Source organism: Charadrius vociferus, unplaced genomic scaffold (assembly GCF_000708025.1).
Source record: "Charadrius vociferus isolate BGI_N301 unplaced genomic scaffold, ASM70802v2 scaffold356, whole genome shotgun sequence".
NCBI classification, from domain to species: Eukaryota; Metazoa; Chordata; class Aves; order Charadriiformes; family Charadriidae; genus Charadrius; species Charadrius vociferus.
In genome coordinates, this window is record NW_009648717.1 from 1,520,464 (window position 1) to 1,541,724 (window position 21,261).

General features: G+C 38.5%; 1 protein-coding gene across 1 annotated transcript in view; it reads right to left on the bottom strand.

The window, feature by feature from the left end:
- The window catches only part of IREB2 (iron-responsive element binding protein 2), a 24,199-nt gene that overhangs the window by 1,974 nt on the left and 964 nt on the right, over positions 1–21,261 (bottom strand). Inside the window, 19 exon segments of the mRNA XM_009886717.1 lie at positions 1–45; positions 132–279; positions 1,446–1,588; positions 1,861–1,965; positions 2,259–2,383; positions 2,667–2,823; positions 3,436–3,520; positions 4,207–4,342; positions 5,163–5,322; positions 6,425–6,541; positions 7,015–7,115; positions 8,473–8,644; positions 9,488–9,627; positions 10,133–10,316; positions 11,510–11,579; positions 13,116–13,337; positions 15,357–15,494; positions 16,705–16,870; positions 20,160–20,249. Coding sequence (XP_009885019.1) covers positions 1–45; positions 132–279; positions 1,446–1,588; positions 1,861–1,965; positions 2,259–2,383; positions 2,667–2,823; positions 3,436–3,520; positions 4,207–4,342; positions 5,163–5,322; positions 6,425–6,541; positions 7,015–7,115; positions 8,473–8,644; positions 9,488–9,627; positions 10,133–10,316; positions 11,510–11,579; positions 13,116–13,337; positions 15,357–15,494; positions 16,705–16,870; positions 20,160–20,249 — 2,504 coding nt within the window.

A 21,261-nucleotide genomic window follows, 5' to 3' on the forward strand; every position in this document is an offset into this window, starting at 1 on the left:
AATGCCTTCTTTCTGGTACAATTCCGCTGCTTCAAACACATCTAGCTGTGGAATAACAAAGGAAAAGCTTGAGTGAGTTCTAAATCCGCATCACAATTTCAGAGTAGCTATGCAAACAGATATACTTTTACCGTTTGTCCTGATGGGAAGTGAATTGTTTTAGGAGCTGGTTTTCCTATGAACTTATTCAGAAGCTTGATATTTGCAAAGGTACCTCTTGTCATCACAGCATCGTTACCTCTTCGAGCTCCGTAAGAGTTGAATTCACGAGGTGTGAGTCTAGAAAAAAAAAAAGAATATTTAAAAGGGAATCAGTTATTTTTAAAGATTATCTGTCTTAAAACAGTATTATGATTTTTACAATTATTGCAGCATCTCTAAGTTTTCAGTGCAATATGTAAAGTTGTACATCCAACAAGTGTAATTACTGTAAATTATGAACAAAATATGCAAATCATTGCTAGATTATTCATGAGCAAACCTGCCATTTTAAGTCAATTTTCTATGACTTCATTATAAAGTGCTATGAGCAGTATGGTACTTAAAAAAATATGAGGAGACTGTTCTAGAAAACAAATCTGTTTACTAATCCTCTCATCTCGACTGGCATATTTACTAACCAGCATACCAAAATGAGAGCTTTACTCATAAATCAAACGACCATCCTGGGATTAAGGGCCCATTAATTCTTTTTTTTCTTGTAATGCTACTCATTCAGACTGAATGCAACTGTCAGAAAGAAGAGTGCACACCACAGGCTGTTATTTTGTCATGCTTCACTGATACTGTAATAATAACAGACCTTTGCAATACAACCCAACAATATAATCTCCAAAATATTCAGCAGAGGCGTAACACTGAATAGCTCAGCACCATGTTGTGTTCTGTGTCTTTTCAGAATTTCAGCGGAGGTGAAAGGCACCCACTACTGCTGCAGGATGCTACTGCTGCACAGGTAAGTCAGAGCACCAATTGCATTCATTTATAAAACTGGGCCTTTTTTTTTTTTAAACTTTGTATGTTTCTAGAGTTTCTGATCTGTTCTGTGCATCTATCTGACTGTTCTTGAGGCCAATGACCGTAACAGTGACTAACCTCACATTAACAGAAGATAAATCACCTGATTTGCAAATTAGTACATTATTTTTGCTTTGGCAGGCACTCGGGCAGCAGACGTTACTGTAATGACAGCTATGAGAATGAGCTCTTTAAGAGTAGGTCTCAGCTGTTTGTTGTAGCCTGAGACAGAGACTGCAAGAAAGGCGATTACAGGGATTGCAAAACAGGTGATTACTCGTGAACGCCAGTAACAGTTACTGTTTTGCTTATCCATGTATGATCTCCACTTTATGCAGCCAGGCATTTATAAAGGAAAGCAACGGTGCTGATCAGCGTGAAGCAGTCCTCTGATACTGTTAGAGCTGTTTAATATGCAAAGTCCCTACCCTTTGTTGGTCAGATACTTAGCAGCAGCACTACTCCTTGCAATGCTTCCAGCAGGGGATATGTGATCTGTTGTTACAGAATCTCCCAAATAGAGCAAGACATGGGCATTTTCAATTGGTTGTGGCGAAACTGGTTCTTTGGCCTAAAAAGGAAGGGGCGGGGGGAAACAACAATAAAAATAAGAAACACATTTTTCTTCTAAGAACCTTTAGAGACATAAACCATATCTGCAATGCATGAAGGCACACGACGTACAGGCTCCACTCATTCCAGAGATACAAATAGTATTTAAAAGACTGAAAAATATTAGTGCTAATCAAATTTGTTACTTAAACATTGAAGCTTTACTGGAATAGCTATTCCTTTACTTAGATGTAATGCATATAATCTGGTGGATAGGTCCAATGTACTTACAAGTTTATCAAAAAAGGAAGGACATCTGATATAAGTAGATTTTAAATCCCAGGGAAATAAAGTTGACTCGGGTGCTTCTAGTAAATTCCATCGTTTGTTTCCTTTCTACAAAAAAGAAAATTAACCAAGAAGAACAGACAAATTGGTTTATGATCTTTTTACATCCTGAAACCAAAGACTAACTGGTGATTTTCTTTTTAATTTCTATTATACACTACAAGTTACCTCATTGGATATTACTTAAGAATCACTATTTAATACAAGTATCCATCTCAGTTAAGTCCTCCTTTACAGTAATGGAAATAACTGACAAACCAATCACATTCAACTGGAAGATATTATAAAGGTACAATGAAACACAATCTTTAAGTTACGTAGAACAAAAAGACCATTTTTACCTCCATTTTTTCTTTCAGTTCCTTAAACATAGATGATATCACACACTCTTCCTCCACTGTGTGAAGTTCTTTTCGGGTGGGCCAAATATCTCGTAAGTAAATATTTTTGCCATCAAAGCCAGTGCCTGAGTAAGATTTTAAACGGAACAGTAATTTTGAATATATACATATTAATATTCTAATGTAAATATAAAATCTAATATTTTATTCTTCAAGTCTTCAGAGATGGTACCAGATACACAAAGAATTTCATCAGTTAATGGATGTTTTGCTTTAGCTACGAGCAACACCAAATATGAGTGTGCTTTCTTTCCAAACATACTGGTTTTGTATGCTGAAACGCATGTGAGGAAACCTCTTCTACGTATGCATCAGATGCAGAAATAGAAGACGTAAGAAAATACTTACCCAAAGGCTCAGTTTCAAAGTCTATTCTAACAGTGCCTGCTATAGCATAAGCAACTACTAGCGGTGGAGAAGCAAGGTAGTTGGCACGGACACAGTCACAGAGACGTCCTTCAAAGTTCTTTGTTCCAGACAACACTCCACAGGCAATGATATCACCCTGAAAGGCAGACCCATACATATTTTTCTTGGATTTTGTGGTACTTCAACAGCTTGTGCCATTTTTTGTTGACTAAGTCAGCTGCACTTTTAGCAGTCCACTTCAAATATTTATTCTAACGCTTCAACGTAAAGGCATTTTGTTCTCTCCTGCTACCCTTTCTCCCTCTCCTTCTTTTCACTCAAGTCTCTGGATCCAGTCACTTCAGCGAGCTCCTCTCCTGCCTTTTATTGCTTGTATTTTAATTCTGCTTCACAGGAGAAAAATGCTACAGCTGTTTAGACGTTGCTGGTTGAAAATCACTCAAGCATATAGCTCTTCAAAACCGTCCTCTTCATTTATAACACAAAATCTACATATTGCATCCTCCGTAAGATTAGATCCTATGTATTTATCTTGTAATTTATATCCATAGGCTACAAATACTATTTATTATGTTTACGGCACACAGCAATGAATTACCATGGTCTCCCTCTGACATGCAGATGTGCAGCAATGTCATGCAACGACCAAACCAACAATAAAGTATATTTTGCGCTGGTTACTGTATTTCTTGATCACTTAACTGGGTGAGAACTATATTTCTGTATTCAACAAGCCGTAGAGCTTTACCTGCTTTATTGCATTCCTGATGGCTTCTGGCAAGGGGGCAGTGTTTCCAACACAGGTTGAACACCCATAACCGACAACCTCAAACCTACATTGGAAAAAACCAATCAGGTAGCAATTAGATGATCACAAGCAAATTTGTTGGCAAAACAGCTTTTTCTTTTATTAGCAATCACTAAGAATTTTTTTTTTTTTCCTTTGACAATTAGCCTGCTTCGGAAGTGAACAGCAGACACTACATCTCACTGACACAAGCAGGAAGATAGGAGGTAACAACATAAAATATTTCAAGATGTTGTTAGTTCCATAAGTAATAGCAAAGTAAAGGCAGTAGTGTTCCTCACAGAGCACAGCTGAATTACAAACATCATCTAGTTGTTATTGCTAAAGAGCAACTAAAAACATGCTAAACAACCCACAACAGCAGCAGTGTCAAGAACAGACTAATTCAGACTGTCCTGACAAATTTACATCCAGCTTCCACTTTTAAAATATATGAACAAGTGCATCTGTCTTGTAAGACACTTTTAATTAAGTAGATCACTACTGTAAAAAGACAGCTCAGATGAGGTAGAGATCTACACATAGTGAATTGTAAGGTGGGAATGAAATGGAGTAAAACACAACTTTAAGTCAGCAAGTAGTTAAAATGACAATCTAGTAAGTTAAGCACTAGCTAATCCAAAATGAACAGTAACCATATTTACCAACCTGTACAAAACCCTCGTGTACTATTTTCCTAAAACGACAAACGAAGCAGGAGTCACAACTTACCCAAGCTTACTGAGGTACGGTAATACTCCACTTGAACTGAGGTAATGCGTAACCATTCCACTGCCCGGTGATAAACTTGTTCTTATGTAGGGCTTAACCACTAGCCCAGCTTCAACAGCTTTTTTGGCCAGCAGTCCTGCCAAAAAAGAAAGAGGCAGCTTATGTTTTGTATATTCCTTAAAAGAATGTCTACATGATTCTACCGTAATTAAATTAAGCATAAAAAATCCATCCCAGAGAATGACTAGACCTGAAGTTTATTAAATTATTTGGGCAAGTAGTTGCTTTAATAAAGTTTCCTAACTCATAACAATACCATTTAGGTTTTTGTTCCTATTCCTATAGTTTAGATACCCATTTTCTTTTCTGTAAGAAAAATCTCATTCCCATTTTCTAGCTGACAGTGCAAATCCAATTTATTCTTCTTCTGACACAGGCCACAGCCTCAAAGGGAAGCTTGCCTTGGCCACAGAGGACATCAATAGAGGAAAGCAAGGTCAGAGAGGATTAGCTGTTCTGGGAGAACTGTGTGCAGCTTGAGAAGGTGCGGCACATACTCCTGAATTAGTGGCTAAAGCACAGGACAATTGTTCAGCAATATGGATTTTCTTTCCAGACTCTGCAGCTAGCTATAGTTCAAGCTACTGTCATCCAGGATGGAGTCAAAGCTAAAGCCCACCTCCTACCCTGAAACTGGTTACCTGCTGAAAGACTACCAAATGTAAAGATTTTGTAATTGCTACCATTAATATTGCTTTATGACATAAATTTTGAGATTGTACTAGAAAGTAACTTTCATTATATAACCTCCAGAACATACAAGTTTAAGGCTAAAAGTTTACAGTTCAAACCTTTAGATCAAGTCATTACAGAGAGCCTACAAAAGCAAAAGTAAAGGCTGTGTAAACATGGGAGCACCATTAAGATAACGTAAGTTGTCACTAGTCACAACATACCTGCGGCAAGCATGACAGACGGGTTACAATTATTTGTACAGCTGATTACTGCAGCAATGACAATGCAGCCATGAGATAGCTTGTATTCATTTCCTTCATACTGAACAGGCACAATGTCATTCTGTTTCTCAACTGCAATCTGAAACCCTTTAACACCAGACTAGATGACAAAAACACATGGTAGCAGTTATTAAAGTACAGAAAGTATGACATTACACCAAGAACAAGCGAACCCTCATTTTAAATTAATACTCAGTCGTCCCACTAGGAACCCTTAAACAGATTTTAAAAGCAGCCCTCAGTTCACACCTCTATGCTCATTTCCTGCTATACACAAAAGAACAACCCTTAGCAGTACATGTCTAATTCTATACAATACTTGTTTCCAAATTAGAAGCATACCCAAGATTTTAATTGGAAGAGGCTACTAACTAAAAGCAGACTAGATCAATTAACTTCTCACACCCTCCAGCTCTTCAGCACCCAAGTCATCCTCCAGACATCCCTTTCAACCTCAACCGCTCTGTGATGCGTGATCAGTTATGATTTCTCTCCAGCACAACTGATCATTCTGTATTATACACCTCATCACAAGCCAGACATGCTAAAACCAACAGAAAGAATTTTTACAGAGTGTCTAAGTGGATATGTTTCTAATACTGGTGCCAGTCTTCAACTTTAATGATAAACACTAAAAATGAAGATGCATTCCTCTATCAGCTGCATTCTTAGATACCTATGCATATTCCTAACCAAAAAATATCACCTTCAGAGTAAAAACATTTCCTCTGTGCAGTCAAGTTAAGCTGCAAGCAAAAATCATTCGCTAAGTTAAGAACCCAGAACACTGATTAGCTAGAAACCTTGGAAGTCTTTCTGCATGTCCTTTAAGATACGCTGAATTTTCTTTGCTTAGGGTAATTCTGCTTTGGAAACTAAGTAAAATACAGCTGTTTAAAGAGCTCTGAAAATGAGAAAATGTTTCCCAAGCTTATGCTATTTATGACTTTAATTTTTTCCTCCCTAGCAATCTAAACTGTGAAATTAAGGATTTTTGGAAGTTCATGTTCCTGACAGACACACCTGTGATTTATCAGCTACTATCCTCGGGCCACTTGTCAAGCAAGAAAAGAGCATCATTGGCTAAGCTGTTTATACAGTGATAAGGAGGGCTCAGCAGGTATGCAAGGTATAACTAACATAACATTTATTCATGTAGACTATAAGAAATACCTTTTGAAGAGTACATCGGTTGTACAAACCTTTTCATTCAAGCAGGCCTGGAAGTCACTTTTCATGTTATTAACAGCCACTCTATCTTGGGACCTCTTGGGGCCACTGACATACGGAATTATAGAACTTAGACTAATTTGCACTACCTAAAAAACAAACAAACAAACAAACCACACAACAGAAAAGCATGCATTATCAATCCCAGCCCAACATTACATTGAATATACTCTTGAGACCCCTCTTGTTTAAAATCTAAATGTTCTGAGACATTAAAACTCTGGGCTTCCATTTTCAAGACTGCCCACTGTAAAAGGCTGTTCGTCATATTCAAAGTGTTTGAACATTAGCCCTAACTTTTCTACCATCCATAAGACTTACCTGATCACTCGGGAGTGACAGGAGTTCAGTATGTTACTTGACGTGAATGTTATCGTACTTCCCTTCTTTCCCCCACCTCCTTTATATTTTGCAAACATACTCTGCTTCTCAAAGTTGTGAGTTAATAAATACAACTTTTATTGAAGCAATGAAAGTTACAGTGAGAGACAAAACTGTTAAATCAGCGTTAGTTATTTATTATGAGACTCAAACACAAAGAACCAAGTCATTTCAAGCGTACCTGGGAATACTCAGGTTCTCTGGAAGAACTCTCATCACTTCTAAATAACTTCACAGCTTTAAGATATGCTTCCATGACCTCAAGCTTGGCCTTGTCAAAACCTTAGGAAGGTTATTTCAAACATGAGAAAAAATCACATTAAAAAAATAAAACAAACCCCACAGTTCTCAAATTAAGACTGTTTAAACATATCATCCAGAGTGTTTCTTTCAAGGCACACTACTTGCATAACCCAACCCCCAGGAGCTATTCAGAAATGATATACAAATTAAAATACTTTAATTGGGGTTTTTTTGGTAGATTAGCTTAACTTTCCTTCTTATATCAAGGAACAAAATAAGTTGTTCCAACTTCAGCAGTTGTAACTATAATTAAATTTACAGATTTGTCCTTGAAGTTCATAAAGCTTTTCTCTTTTAAGATTTACTTGTTTAATACAGATCATATGTTTAGTTGATAACAGCCAGTATTACTGGCTACTGTTAGAAAATGTTTCATTTGCTCTGCCCTGACCAGACAAAACATGTTTGTTATTAAATTAAAAGTGTTTAACTGTTATTTGAAAGTGACAGATTTCAGTGTCAGAAAGGCTTACTAATATGAATGAGCTTTTTTGGTATCAGTTACCCTGTGGCTTTCTCTATTTGCAGTAGCTTGATAAGGAATTTATGTCCTTCTAGCTTAGCTGGACATGTCAGTGAAATAATGCTCTTCAAAGGAAAAAATATCATTGTGAGAAAAAAAATCAGAAACATGTTGTGATTTGTTTTGCAGTTTCACTTATTTCTAGTAATCATTTTAGATTTTGATTTTGTAGGGAATCTACAGGTGGTTAAGGGATTCATTCCATATCGAGAAGATTTCTATTCCACACACTTTTCAAAATATAAGTGAGAATTTTCCTAATGCTTTTCTTTTAAAGGTTTACCTATGCTTTCAAAAACAAAGACTCTGGATGTTGAAAAGTAACTCAGCATTATTAAGTCAGGTATTAGACAGGTGAAGCAGACTGGTCACAAATCTCAGGGGCAAGTCAGCCATCCACATGCCAGCGCTGTGCATGCAGAGACCACAGCCTCACTTCAGATGCACGGGATACAGGGAGACAAGACAGGCCACGAGAAAACACCCGTGCCAATAAAGCAGGTAAATAACTCAGACCCATATGCCACACACTCAGCATATCACAAAACTAGCAAACAGTAAATATATACGGTACAATTTTTGTGGTAGGTATTGCTCAGCTGTATGGGATTCTACAGGATTTAAGTTGCAGCCAAGTATATCCCATGACACAGCCCCTTACTGTACAGCAGAATTTTTACACATTAAATCCATGTCAGAACTCTGCAAAAAAATCACTGTTTAAGAACAGAGTTTCAAGCAAAAAAAACATATTGCCACAGATGACATCTAAACTACTATTACAATGAACCACTATTTTAATTTCACCTTTACCTGTATGCTTTAAGTGCTTCAATGTCACATTATCAACAGGGAAAAAGCTCAGAATAGCACCATATTCGGGACACATATTTGCTATTGTGGTTCGGTCTGCTACAGACAGCTGGGAAACTCCACTCCCAAAAAACTCAACAAACTTTCCAGCGACATCAGCTTGCCTAAGATGCTGTTTAAAAGAACACACAACAACATTTGTTATGTGAAGAGGTACAATGCAAGCAATCTCTGTTGCAACAGTTTGCAATTAGCGAGTCATGAATATTTAAAACAAAAAGCTGAAACCTTAAGGCCCGCGTTTGCAAAAAAAAAAAACCCCAAGCCCCATTAACATACTGGGTTCTAAAGATCTATACTGGAAGTTGACATAATAAAACACGCCTCCACCTGCAATTGAGCTCTTCAGATTTCCTAGTTCAGAACAGATACACGCTTCTTAAAGCATCATGCCACAAAAAAAGAATGTATCTTCAAAGCAATCGCGACTCTTCAATGCTTTGATGCTAGCTCTTCACCTACTGCAGCAGTGACAGTTCATGCCGCCCTGGCAGAACCCTGTCTCCAGAAAATACATTCTTGAGTTATACCAGCTCGCAACCATCGGTCAGCCTTGTGTCTGGCAGGAGTACTGCAGAACAAAAAGGGCATCCAGAAAATATTTCTGAACTAGAGAAGAAGCCTACGTGCTGTCAGCAGGAGAAAAATGGCAAACAGGGCTTCTCTCCCCTGGCCTCAACTCTGCACACAGTTTTGTGGTGGTTTTGTTTGTTTTTTTTTTTAAATTATTTTTTCACAAAAAAGGGCCTGTAAATAAACCACTATAGAGGGAAAAGGAGAAAACACTACTTTGGAGGACTATGAAATAAAAACTGTTAGAGATATTTGTATCTTTCTGCACTGCCATGATTAAAGGCATACTAAAAATACTCCCAACGTTTAATTCGGTTTTCAACCACCACTGGTAAAACTTCCAACAACCTTGTCTTTGTTTGAAAAGGCATTGAACTCTTACCTTTGTAATGCTTAGCACAATATCTATGGATGTAGCAAGTGGGCTGGCCGTGCCTGTCAGTTCACACCCAACAACCTCGGGCAAAGTGAGAGTAACTGGCATCCCCAGCATCACTGCTTCTGTTTCAATGCCCCCAACACCTGGAAGAAGAATATTAGGTTGCTTTTCATCAGTTGCAGTAACCAACACTAAATATGTTGAGGTCCCAAAATCTAATAAAACCCTTCCTATTAAGACTTAAGGCTACAGCAAGAAATGTAGCTCTCTGTTAAATATTTGTAAAGGAAAAATAAAATCAAGCAAGACTACTTCTGAAGTTACATTTCATAGTCAACCAGGAAATATTTTATATCTAAAATTAACTGTCCAGCAGAAAAGAAGCCTTCATACAAATTTTATACAAACAGCACTTATTTGAATATCAATTGGTTTTTTGGCTATTTTTTCTTTAAATTACAGAAAGCAGTTTCTCGATGGGAAGAAATGTTAGTTGAAATTACTTTTAGACAAAAGGCATTCTGAAGAATAATTCAAGACAGAGTTTGTTATGCCGAAGACAGAAATATCCAGTGGGAAGAGAGTATTTCTCGGCAACGATTTAGTACGCCTTTCAAAGTGCTAGAAAGTTACTGTTAGCATACTTACCCCAGCCCAAGATACCCAAGCCATTTACCATGGTTGTATGAGAATCTGTGCCAACCACGCTATCTGGATATAGGAAATCTTTAACTTCAAAAACAACTCTTGACAAATATTCCAAGTTAACTTGGTGCGCCATTCCAGTCTCAGGTGGAATTATGGAAATATTCTTGAAAACCTTTGAACTCCACTGGAAGTTTTTCAAAACGAGAAAAAAAAAGTTGCATTTTTTTCAAAGATATATTCAATTCTTAGAACACAACTAGAAAGACAAAACTCATATGCAATAAATCAGTACTTGCTATTTATGAGAGTGGGTTTTGCTAGTTTGTCAGAGGTATGTGATCCCCTTGGATTCTGTACATTCTTAAACACCCACAAAACCATTCACTCCATTCCTGTTGAAGGCTGAATCAATAATTCATACCTACCTGTCAAAAGCAGGGCTGCATAAATCCTACCTTCCAGTTCACACAACTGATTTCAAGCACAGCTAACACTATTATTTAGACAACAGAACCTAGGCACTTGTGTTTATAACAGAATTCAGTTTACGTTTTACACTCCTGGATGGGACTGAAGATGCAATTTAGAAAAGTGTCTTGCTACACACAAACTCAGGATACTAGATTTAAAAAAGCTGACATGGAAACTTGTAACAAGATTCAGCTTGGCAGTTTTCCCTCTTTAATAATGTAAAAGCTAATTTGCAACTTTAGAAAGAAAGCTCCTAGTCTACCTGTATGAAAAGGTTTTTAGCGCACTGCATCGGATCCCTAAACCGTGTGGATGAGGATCAAATACCAGTGTTGCAAATTCCCGGCTAGCAACAAAGCCGCCGATATTCGCCACACAAGACTTCCACTAAAAAGAAGTTTACTGGCACTGCTGTCTAGGTTGAGGGCAGCAACGTCTCAACACCGGCCTCTGTTCAACGCTTCCAACTTCTGTAAGATTTGTCACAGAAGTATGGATAAAAGAACCTTTTATTCAGAAACACATTATGAACCTAAGGCACTGAGCTCACTAAAAAGCATTAAAAAGACTAATGCTTCATGAATACCTACTTTGTCCACTACCTTCACACTGGCAAGAACCAAATCAAACAGCGTGAACTTTTTCAAGTTAGAATTACAAAGAATTATCTCCCCTTTAAGCGATACCTAGACTTAGAACTTCTGCTGCCGAGCAGTGTTTAGATTCAAAGTCACAAGCCATGTTATTAGCCAATTTTCTGCTTCCGCATGAATTCAGATTTGAGAATATGACATTTCAAACGATTACATTTATCATCTAACCCTGAACACTGACAGACAAAGACAGTAAGCTCTTAAAACACCCAAAACACAACACAATACAAAGCCCACAAGTTAACAGACATACCTTGAAAAACTGAAGCCTCTCTCTATTTCTGCCGAATTCCATCTCTTGATTTTTCAATACTGTCTCAGGCCTAGGAAGATATCAAGTTTACAAGCACTGTCATAATCTACTTCAAATTAGAGAAGAACAAGTTATTTTCGCTTGTTTGATGAAAGACTCATTTAAGCCTGCAGCACAATTTGAAGCTGTTTGTTAGAACAAAGATAATTCCTTCTTTGCAGCAAGCTTTCTGTAAACAGTGAAAACTGATTTTATCTGTTCTCTGCTTGAGAACATGTTTATTCTAGGTATAGTTTGCCTAAAGCATTTGATCTCAAAAATACTCATTTTAAGAGATCTATTCCAGCCATGTACTACAATACACAGAAGCTCCCCCCCTTACCCCCACAATCAGTAGGTCACACAACTCACTCTCCGTGTTCTGTACTAGCCCTTTGGCAACTGAGCAGAACATCAGGGCAATTGTAACTATCATTTCTGCATTTCTTGCCTCCAAGCCACAATTTTTTTCTTCACAAGTACTGATTAGTACAGTCTCATAAAATGAACCATCTTTTCTTAATAAGTGTTATTTATCAAGATACTGATACTCATTATAAAGGAGCAATCCACAATTTAAGAGGAATAACCTCTGCTTTGAGAAGGTGGACAAGGAAAGGAACAAACTTGCTTTGTACCAGGAAGGAAGGAAGCCCTCAACTTTCTAGAGGTGTATTTTACCCCATGACCCTTCCCTTTCTTCTCTGCTGTGTCAGAAGGTCAGCGGCTATACTGCTTTGCAAAGCCCCATGGGATCGTCATCATTCACGCCGCAGCTTAATAAATACCACTGTGGTTTTGCTGCCAGAAATATCAATATTGCTGAAAACATCACTAGTTCTGCATTCCTGTGCCTGTACTGAGCAGGAAAATGTGCATATCTATAAAATCACCAAGACAATCAGCATATCGCATCACTGTGGGATACAGATTTGATCAGCTTTTAGATTCCACACCTGTCCGGCACAGGAAGATAGGGATCTGAACAGTCTATCAGACAAAAGAGGTGGCAGCTGAAAGAGGAGGATGATTACATGTAATTGTCATAGCTGGAATGGTACGCAATGATGAGTTAAGAATATTGAAAATCTGGAAAAGGCAGATAGATGAGGCTCCCCCGGGCCATTACGTAGAGGCAGGATATTCATTAAATTTCAATGCAGTGACAGATGGACTGTGAGATTCCAAAGAAACTGGGGATGATGTATAGGCTAGTTCTTAGTTCTTCTATAAGAGCCAGAGATTTGGATTATTCCTATACTTTGTTGTCCTTGTAAAGAAACGAGGGAAGTCACAAAATTTAATTTAAAAAAATCACAGCCGTGAGTCACGCAGTTGGCCATCTGCACTGTGTAAAGCCCTTCTTGTACAAAACCCCCATATCATTTTAGACTAATTCAAATCTGCTACATCAGTTGTTCTTCTAGATGCTGAAACCTGTCTATGGCACATTTGAAGAAGAGTACAGAAGGATGTTTAGGAAAAAACCCAACAAACAACTGTCACAGGCAGTGCTTAACAACACAGAAGGGTGCAAATAATTAAAAAAAAAAGGAAGCTTTCATACTCAGGCACTGGCTGAAGGTGGAAAGGACAGAGGATAGGTGTGTTCTCAATCTGGGCAGAAAATTGTCCTGAGTTGCGACTTGACTCTCCAGCGCTACAGGGTCCCTTGCAGCCAGTCTGACCCCTGCAAGGCAGCTTCCGAGGCTGTGCTTTAAGTGGAGAAAGCTTTGCCGTCGGCTTCTGTGAATCACCACCTCCAGGATTCGGAGCATTCTGTATTGCACTGTAACATTAAACAGAACGATAATTTAGACATTAGGAATTTTGCCTTTTTTTCCCCTGTTTTTTAAACAAATTATAAAATATCATCTGAAAAAAACAAAGTTATTTTACTACAACCCTGTTGCAAAGTAAACTACAACTGGATAACCCTAGTTAGGTAATGTAGTGTGGTAACAAGTAAGTGAACAGAACTGGCTTGCCTGAAAGATGAACGCCAGACAAACAACTCCTTCAATTTGTTCACAACAGACCAGAAATCGTTATAAACAATGTTGCAAAGGCTAAACTCGGGGGTTTAAAACTTCCAAGGTGTGGGCAGAGCCTCATCCAAGTGGTGGACTTGCTGAACATGTTTCTTTTTAAGGCAGTGCTGTACATGTGCTGTTAAATCCACAGAGGAATGGTTACAAAGCTTTCTCAAGGAAAGAAACGTAACTTTATTATTTAATTAGGCTTTTTATACAAATTCTCAAAGGCTCAGATAAATTTCATACACTATTTAAGTCAGTCAGAAGAAAGACAGGAAAGTTTTTTTTAAAAATAAAGTCCATATAGCATGCTCTATTTGTACAATATTCAGTCTTCACGTGAGAGCAAAAAAAACCTTCTTGTGATAAATGAATAACTTGTTACCTCTTGCTATTTACCAAATCATGGATTCGTAATTAAAGGGGCTGCTTTCTTCTGCACTAGTAACACAGAAAGATACTTAGCTATCAAATTGCAGGCTATTGCATGGTCTCAGAGGATACCTTGTCTAAATCCCAACTGAGTCCACCAGCCCCTGATGAGCAGGAGATGGAAGCTGCATAAAAGCAGCACAAACCATCCTGTAGCAAAGGGTTTCTTATCATAGGCCAGCAGCTGCTGAGATCCTGTAAGCTTTCCAAAAGTGAAACCACAGAAGCCGGATTTATCATTACAAAGCAGCATGTTGAGACCTCTTGCCAACACTTGGTCTTTCTGATAATTTTCGGCCAGCCTAATTGCAATCGAATCAGCTGTCCCTCCAGACACAAGAATGGACAGACCACAGAACTGAAACAACACACATGCAACACAACACACGATTTGTAGCTTCCTGCTCTTCACTCTTTTTAACACTAACCAAACTGAAATCCTGTATGTATTTGGAACCTCTACAGAAATGACTCATACACCATGTCCATGTGACCACTGGCTTCTTCCCCATGAACTTTCCCAAAGAACTTGAGTAACTTCCACTATTCTGCATGAGTTTGAAAGGCTCCATGATGGAGGGGCAGGGGAGATGGTGGACTGGTCTGCATTGTTTACTCAGTGTTTACTTCAGCAAACACTGAATAAAACGCAAGTTTTTCCCTTTCTATAGTACGATGTTTCTAGCAAAAGGCAGCCCCAGGCTGTTTTTATTCAATTACTGCCCATCAGGAAAGGAAAAGCATGCTGTTAGTTTTCCAGTCCCACTATTTTTTCAGACTCCTACAAGTACATTTCTTTCGCTCTCCAAATACATGCAGCCTTTTTTAACTTGTTGTAAAATCCACGTCCATAAAAAAAAAAAAAAATCAGTCCTAAGCTATGGGCTGATGTGACAGTCTTTCAGTATGTCCAGTAGGACTGCAAGCTGTCTCTCTGAAGCCGTGACAAGGCAATCATGTTAAAAAAAAAAAAAAGAAGTTGTCTTTAACCTTAACAGTAAGAACAGGGCAAAGCAAAATTACAAGCTCTCTCTGCCTCATTCTCTTAAGACATATTATTTTCTGGAAACCATGACAGATCCAGTTATTTCAGCAATCTCTTGCCCAGAATTTGGGTTGTCAGTCAGCTTCACCCATAACCCTTCACCACCATTCTTTCTCTCCTTCGAGAGTGTTATTTTATCCATTTTTATCCAGCCCTCTTCCAGACACCATCAGGTCTAGTTTCAGGGATCCACACATGACAAATGATTTGATGGGATAGTACCAAGATCAGAGCAAAATGGTACTTCAGTATCAGACAAAAATGTATGGTTCATCAAAAAAACGAGGTACGTTACCATTTGCTGAAATCAATCTGCAGAGAATGGTCAACGGTGAGATCAGTTGGGCAGGCAGGATTGACTCTCACAGGATCTCCTCCAGCATTTCTCACAGCTTCCCTCATGGCAGCAAAATCCACCATTGCTGGAATTCCACTAACAGACAGAAAAACAAAATAGTATAATAACATGGAACATTAACTTGCTAAAACATACAAGCTTCTTTTTCATTTTAACTTTACTTAAGTCTAGATCTACCTATTTTCTATTACAGATAATACACCCCTACTATTCTGTTCTCTAAATTTTAAAGAACTTGAAATATTTTTCGAAGTTAATGGAGTTGGTACTCATTCACAACAAGCAACAGCATGTTTGAAGATAACATACCAAACAAGAACACAGGAACATCTCAATGATGACAATTAAATTTCTCTTTTGTCTTGCTATGCTTCTGAAGCGTGATGGTACTTTACTACAAAACTAACTTTTAGATACTTATTACCTTTACGATAGAACCTTGCTATGCAAACAATGCTCGTGCTACACATGCTAACACCTTATCATGTATTATTACACCTCTTACAGAGCCAGCCATTTCTGAAGCTCATAGCGTTTTATAAAAATAATTCTTGTTGCTATTATACAGACAGGTGTACCTGAAGTACAAAACTGAGAGGACGCTGTTTATGTAACACGGTACTATATAAATCTCTGACTTTGCTTGCTAAGCAGAAATGACCTCCTTTTTATTATTATGACAATTCCTTTTTTAAATTATCTCGCTTCTTGATAAATATATAGTTAATGAGTCAGCGAAACAGCTTAAATTTAATATTTGCAAATTACTGAAGGACTGCCCTTTTAGCTATGCCATACTCGAATCACAAAGAAAGTTAATATTCTAAGAGACTTCTTTTAAATATATGTATTATTTATGGATCAATTGGCTTGCATATACTTGTGGAGTAAGCAATATTTAATCTTCAGTTATCTCAAGCAAGAATTCTATATATTTCAGTGAACTGGCAGCCATCTGGCTACAGCCAAAATGTCACCACTTCCATTTGTGTTTTGGCTCTTAGCCTGTAAAGCATTCCTTGTAGGCCAACAGCATCAGCCTCGCCAACCTGCACTAAAACCCGGGTACCCTATGGAACAATTCCTACCCTTGCATCTCAGGGAATTATCATGAGGAATCTACTGGACAGCAGAAGCAGTGCACAGGTTTCTACTGAGAAAAAGAGATCCCTCAGTATCAAAAGGCTAGGTGCTATTTCTTTCCAAGCCAAAGAACTGTACATACAACTCAGCGAGTTTACACAGATCATTTCAGAGTTTCTGGTGCACGCACACACACACTTACGTGAAGTCTTGAAGAACAACTCTGGCAGGACAGAAGGGCACTTCAACATCATTCTGTTTTGTTTTCCAGTCTAAGATGTTCATAGCATCTGTTTCTTTCACTAAGAAGCCATCACAGTTACGGATACTGGATTCAAACAACACTCGTATGGAATAAGGCAGAGTATCTAGGGTAAAACAAAGTAACTGATTTAATTAGTGCAACACTTGCAGTTTACATATTTTTTTTTAAAAAAAGCTACAATCTCACATTTCTAACAAATTCCACTTTGCTAGGGACTGGAAGGATGAGAGCTGCAGGAGCCTGCTTTTCCAGTTGCCTTTGGGTTTGATCTTCATTACACAATATGGAACAGTGAGTTGCATAATGTATACACTGCAGAAGATGAGTTATCATATGGGATTTCAACAGAATATACCAATGGCTTGACCGCCCTGTGTTATGACAGTGACATTTAAGAAGGTATGCTATGCTGGCAGGAGAGAGATGCAAGGAATCTAGAGCTGGGACTACTGATCAGAGTGGGTGAAAAGCAACAACAATTAGAATAGTCAAAAATATTTTTTTAACTGTAAATTTCACCATTTCATTACTTGAGATATCAAGCCAAAAGCATCCAATGCTAGAATATTCTTTTTTTTTTTTAAAGTTATATGAAGACCAGAAACTATTCTGCCATGTGTCCTAAAATTAAACACATTTCATAAATTATAGAGAAGACAGATATTTCACTAAACACAACTTTAGCTAGTTTGTTATCTGCATTAAGGTATTGACCAGAAGCAGCTTTCTGGCACAAGAAAATTTAGGGAACTGGGAGTGAGAAAGTAAAAAATGGGAGGAGAAAAGAGAAGCAGATGTCACTATTCACTGCAAACAAAAATATCAAGATTAAATCACATTTCTCCCCAAAACCCATTATTTTCAGCACCATTCAAGCAGGCAAAAGACTTTATGGAGAACAGTGAGAAATATAAAAAAAGTTTGTTGGAAGAAGAAGGTGAGACCATGAAGTTCAAGCTTTAACAACACAAGTTAGGATTTGGTGGTCTCAACCTAATCCAGAGGTTTGTCCACAAACTACTAATATAGACTTTACTGACTCTGTTCTCATTGTCTGTCTTTCTCAGATATTATCCGTTGCTGTCTAATTAGACAAATCACTCAAAATAATATCAGAATGTCATCAAATACCTGTCTAATCAGCTGTAATGCCATCACTCACGTTATTTAAAAGCCAAGTTACCAGAAGAAAACTGTTATACTTTTTCTTGGATCACAAGTAATAGACATCACATCCTCACAGCAATAAATCTTGAGTTTCCAATGGGCTGCTTAGCAGCCATCAGCTCTGGAGAAGCGACTACTTCTCTCTATTAGGCACTAGCAAGCTCACATCTGCAATATTGAGGGTAGTTTTGTGCCTCCCAGGATACAGGAGATCTCAAGAAATGAGATCACACCCAGCATGGGCCTTCTAAGTTGGGAGACATGGGTCTGCTCACCCTGAGAAGAGAAAGCTGAGCTACAGCTAACTGTAGTCACCCACAACCTAATAGGAACTGCAGAGAAGGTGAGGACTGGCTTCGGAGAAGTGCACAGTGAAAGGACAAAAAGAAGTCATACTCTGCAGAAAGGAACACTGTGACAGGATCGAAGGAAAAAAAAGTTCACAGGGAGGGTGATTAAGCACAGGATCAAGAGAGGTGGTGGAACCTCCATCCTTGCAGATTTGTGGAGTTCAATCGAGAAAAACTCTCCAAGTTAACTCTACTCCCAGCAAGAGGCTGGACTAGATCTCCAGCTGCCCCCTCTGCCCTAAAGCCCTCTGGGCTCTTTCTAGCTACCATTTTCCCCATCACCAAATACTATTCCAAACACTAGAAAATCAGATTCTCCCTAACAAACTAAACAAATAAATCAATTAACATTTACATTAGTAATCTGATTAACTTAAACAGGGACTTATTGTCAGATTATAGTCCGAAGCCCCAAGGCAGAGGGCAAACAGGTAAAACCCAAAATTAATGTTCTAGGAGCAAATGCAATGAGCAATTCCAGACGCTGGATTTGCTATCAGTGCTGTCCTACACTGCACCTAAATTTTACTTAGTATCCTGCTAATATGTAGTTAATACGGGGCTTCCAACTTCTACCCAGAGGTTTCTATTGGAAGACAAAGACACTCTTCATCTAGTCTATTTAGACTCCTCCAAATATTTTCAGGAATATCCGCTGCTGCTCCAAGCTTTACAGCACATCTCAGCAGAAAGTAATCTCTTCTGTTTATATTTCCACCCCTGTCATGAGGCTTTCCAAAAAACTGTTGTAGAACTCACTGGTTTTGTTACTACCACACTACTGCTTCTTCCTGGACAAAGCCACAAACAGAAGCGTTCTACCTTCTTCTTATGTGCTTATCTGAAATCTGAAAGATTAACTTCATTATTACAAGTTGTAGAAATTTGCAAGAGCACACAACTGTTGCACCAAAGTTTCAGCAGCCATTGTGCACCAGCTCCCCTCTCTCTTCCCTTCAAACAACAGGGAAGTAATTAGTGCTGTCAAATAGAGGCTTGAAGTGAAATACCCACTGGTAATTTTTTAGTTAAGAAACACATCATGAATTCTGTTAATATAGGAGAGTAATTCAGACTTTACAGCCAGGAAAACTGAAAAAAAGGTACCGAATACTGTTAATATGTACCTCAAGCAAGTATTTTAGGAATCTACCATGAAAGCAAAGGGAGAGAATAAAGAAAGTATGTTTTGATTATCTGCAAGAGCAAAGCCTATTCCAGCTGACACTGATCTATAGCTCTCTCCATCTGTGTGTACTCCCCTCCCCCATCGCATGTGCACACACTTTTTATATTTCAATAGGCACCCAGATACAGAGATTCAATAAAAGTCGTTTTGGCACATACCACTTAGCGTTACATTACATACTAATGACATGCTGAGATTAAGCAATCATTTGAACACCACAAAACCTCATCTTTCTGCAGCAACTGCAGTAGAAGGTATGTTCTAGTAAACACAGTTACCCACTTGGTAAGGTGCAACTGGAACACCAAGAAGCAGTAGAAAATGATAGCATTTATTTACTGTATTTATTTTTTAAGTACTACATAGGAGTTCTCTGTCACTTCATTATTTCCAAAAGAGAAATTATTGTGATTTGGAGTTTTGCTGAAAACTCCAGCAACAATGAAACTTTCTCCCTTACTGAAAAGCAGCTACATGAAGTATTACACCCTACCAACTTTGTAAAGCAATAACGGATTAGAAAATTATAAGCTTTCAAATATACCTACTAAAAATTCACATATTCACAATTGCATCTCCTAACATTTTACAGCAGTAAGCGGTGCTTACTGTAAGGTAAGGTGCTTACTGTAAGGTGTTTACTGCTGGTACCATCCTAATTGCAAACAACTAAAAAGTATCATTACCATACTTGGCGCCTCCAAGCTTTGAGACATTGTAGAACTTCTTTTGTGGATGGTTTTCTAATGCTTCAATTACCGGCTGGTAAGGGCTTCCTGGGGGGAAAAATAAACCCAAAAAAAAAGTTACAGCCATAGAAGAATGGAAGGTTTGAGCACTGAAAGAAGACTTATAAGAAGAGCTTTTTATTTCTGATTTCACCAAAAATAATGTTCCTCTAGGACTGTAAGTACATCATAATATGGAAAGGTTTCTGAATGGATTGAAACACCTAATGATGTAGCTGTATGACTAAGAGAAATTTTAAAAGTATCTGTAATACTAGGTACATACAGGTCATGCAAGTAATCAGCATAGTCACCTGCCTGGATACATTTGACCTTTATTGTCTCAGTTTACCATCTACAAAACAGGATAAATGCACCTCACCAACTCAGATAAGAGATACAGGTCTTACTATAGTAGAAAACGTAAAGCATTAAGTGCCTTGACTAATGACAAGCAAACAAGAGACCAAAACAAACCTCCTAACGGTTATTAGGTGGAGAGAATAAATAGCTTCTTGAGAAGTAGTGGTTCACAGACTGGTTTAATTCAATTGCTAGCAAACTAAAGGGACAGTGCCGATGATATACTCCCTCAGGCCTAAAGAGCTTCATGTAGTAAAAGTTTAAGGAAATAAAATGTAGACTACAAGCAGCGGGGAAAATGGTGTTAGTTCTGACATCACTGAGCCGCTCCTGCGACCACGAATCCCAACCGCCGGATCTGCGGCACAGCACTTACCCTTTGTTCGCCGTTTGCTTTGATCTTAATACACTACAGTTACACTTCCACTGCAAAGCAAACGCTGCAACACCAACAGCTAACAGAAACTGCGTCACTTGGGCACACAAACAATTGGCATGGCCCCCCAAAGTAAGCCGAGCACCGCTTAGGCCTCAGCCCTACGAGCGGGCACCTCCACGGGCACGACGCCCCTCGCTCGCCGCAGCGTTTGCGAGGGACGGAACCGACAGAGGGACAAAAATGGTCGTCAGGAATAACGGAAGGCCCGGCGGGACGGGTTTACAGCCGCCGGCCGGCGGGCGGGCCCCGAAGCCGACC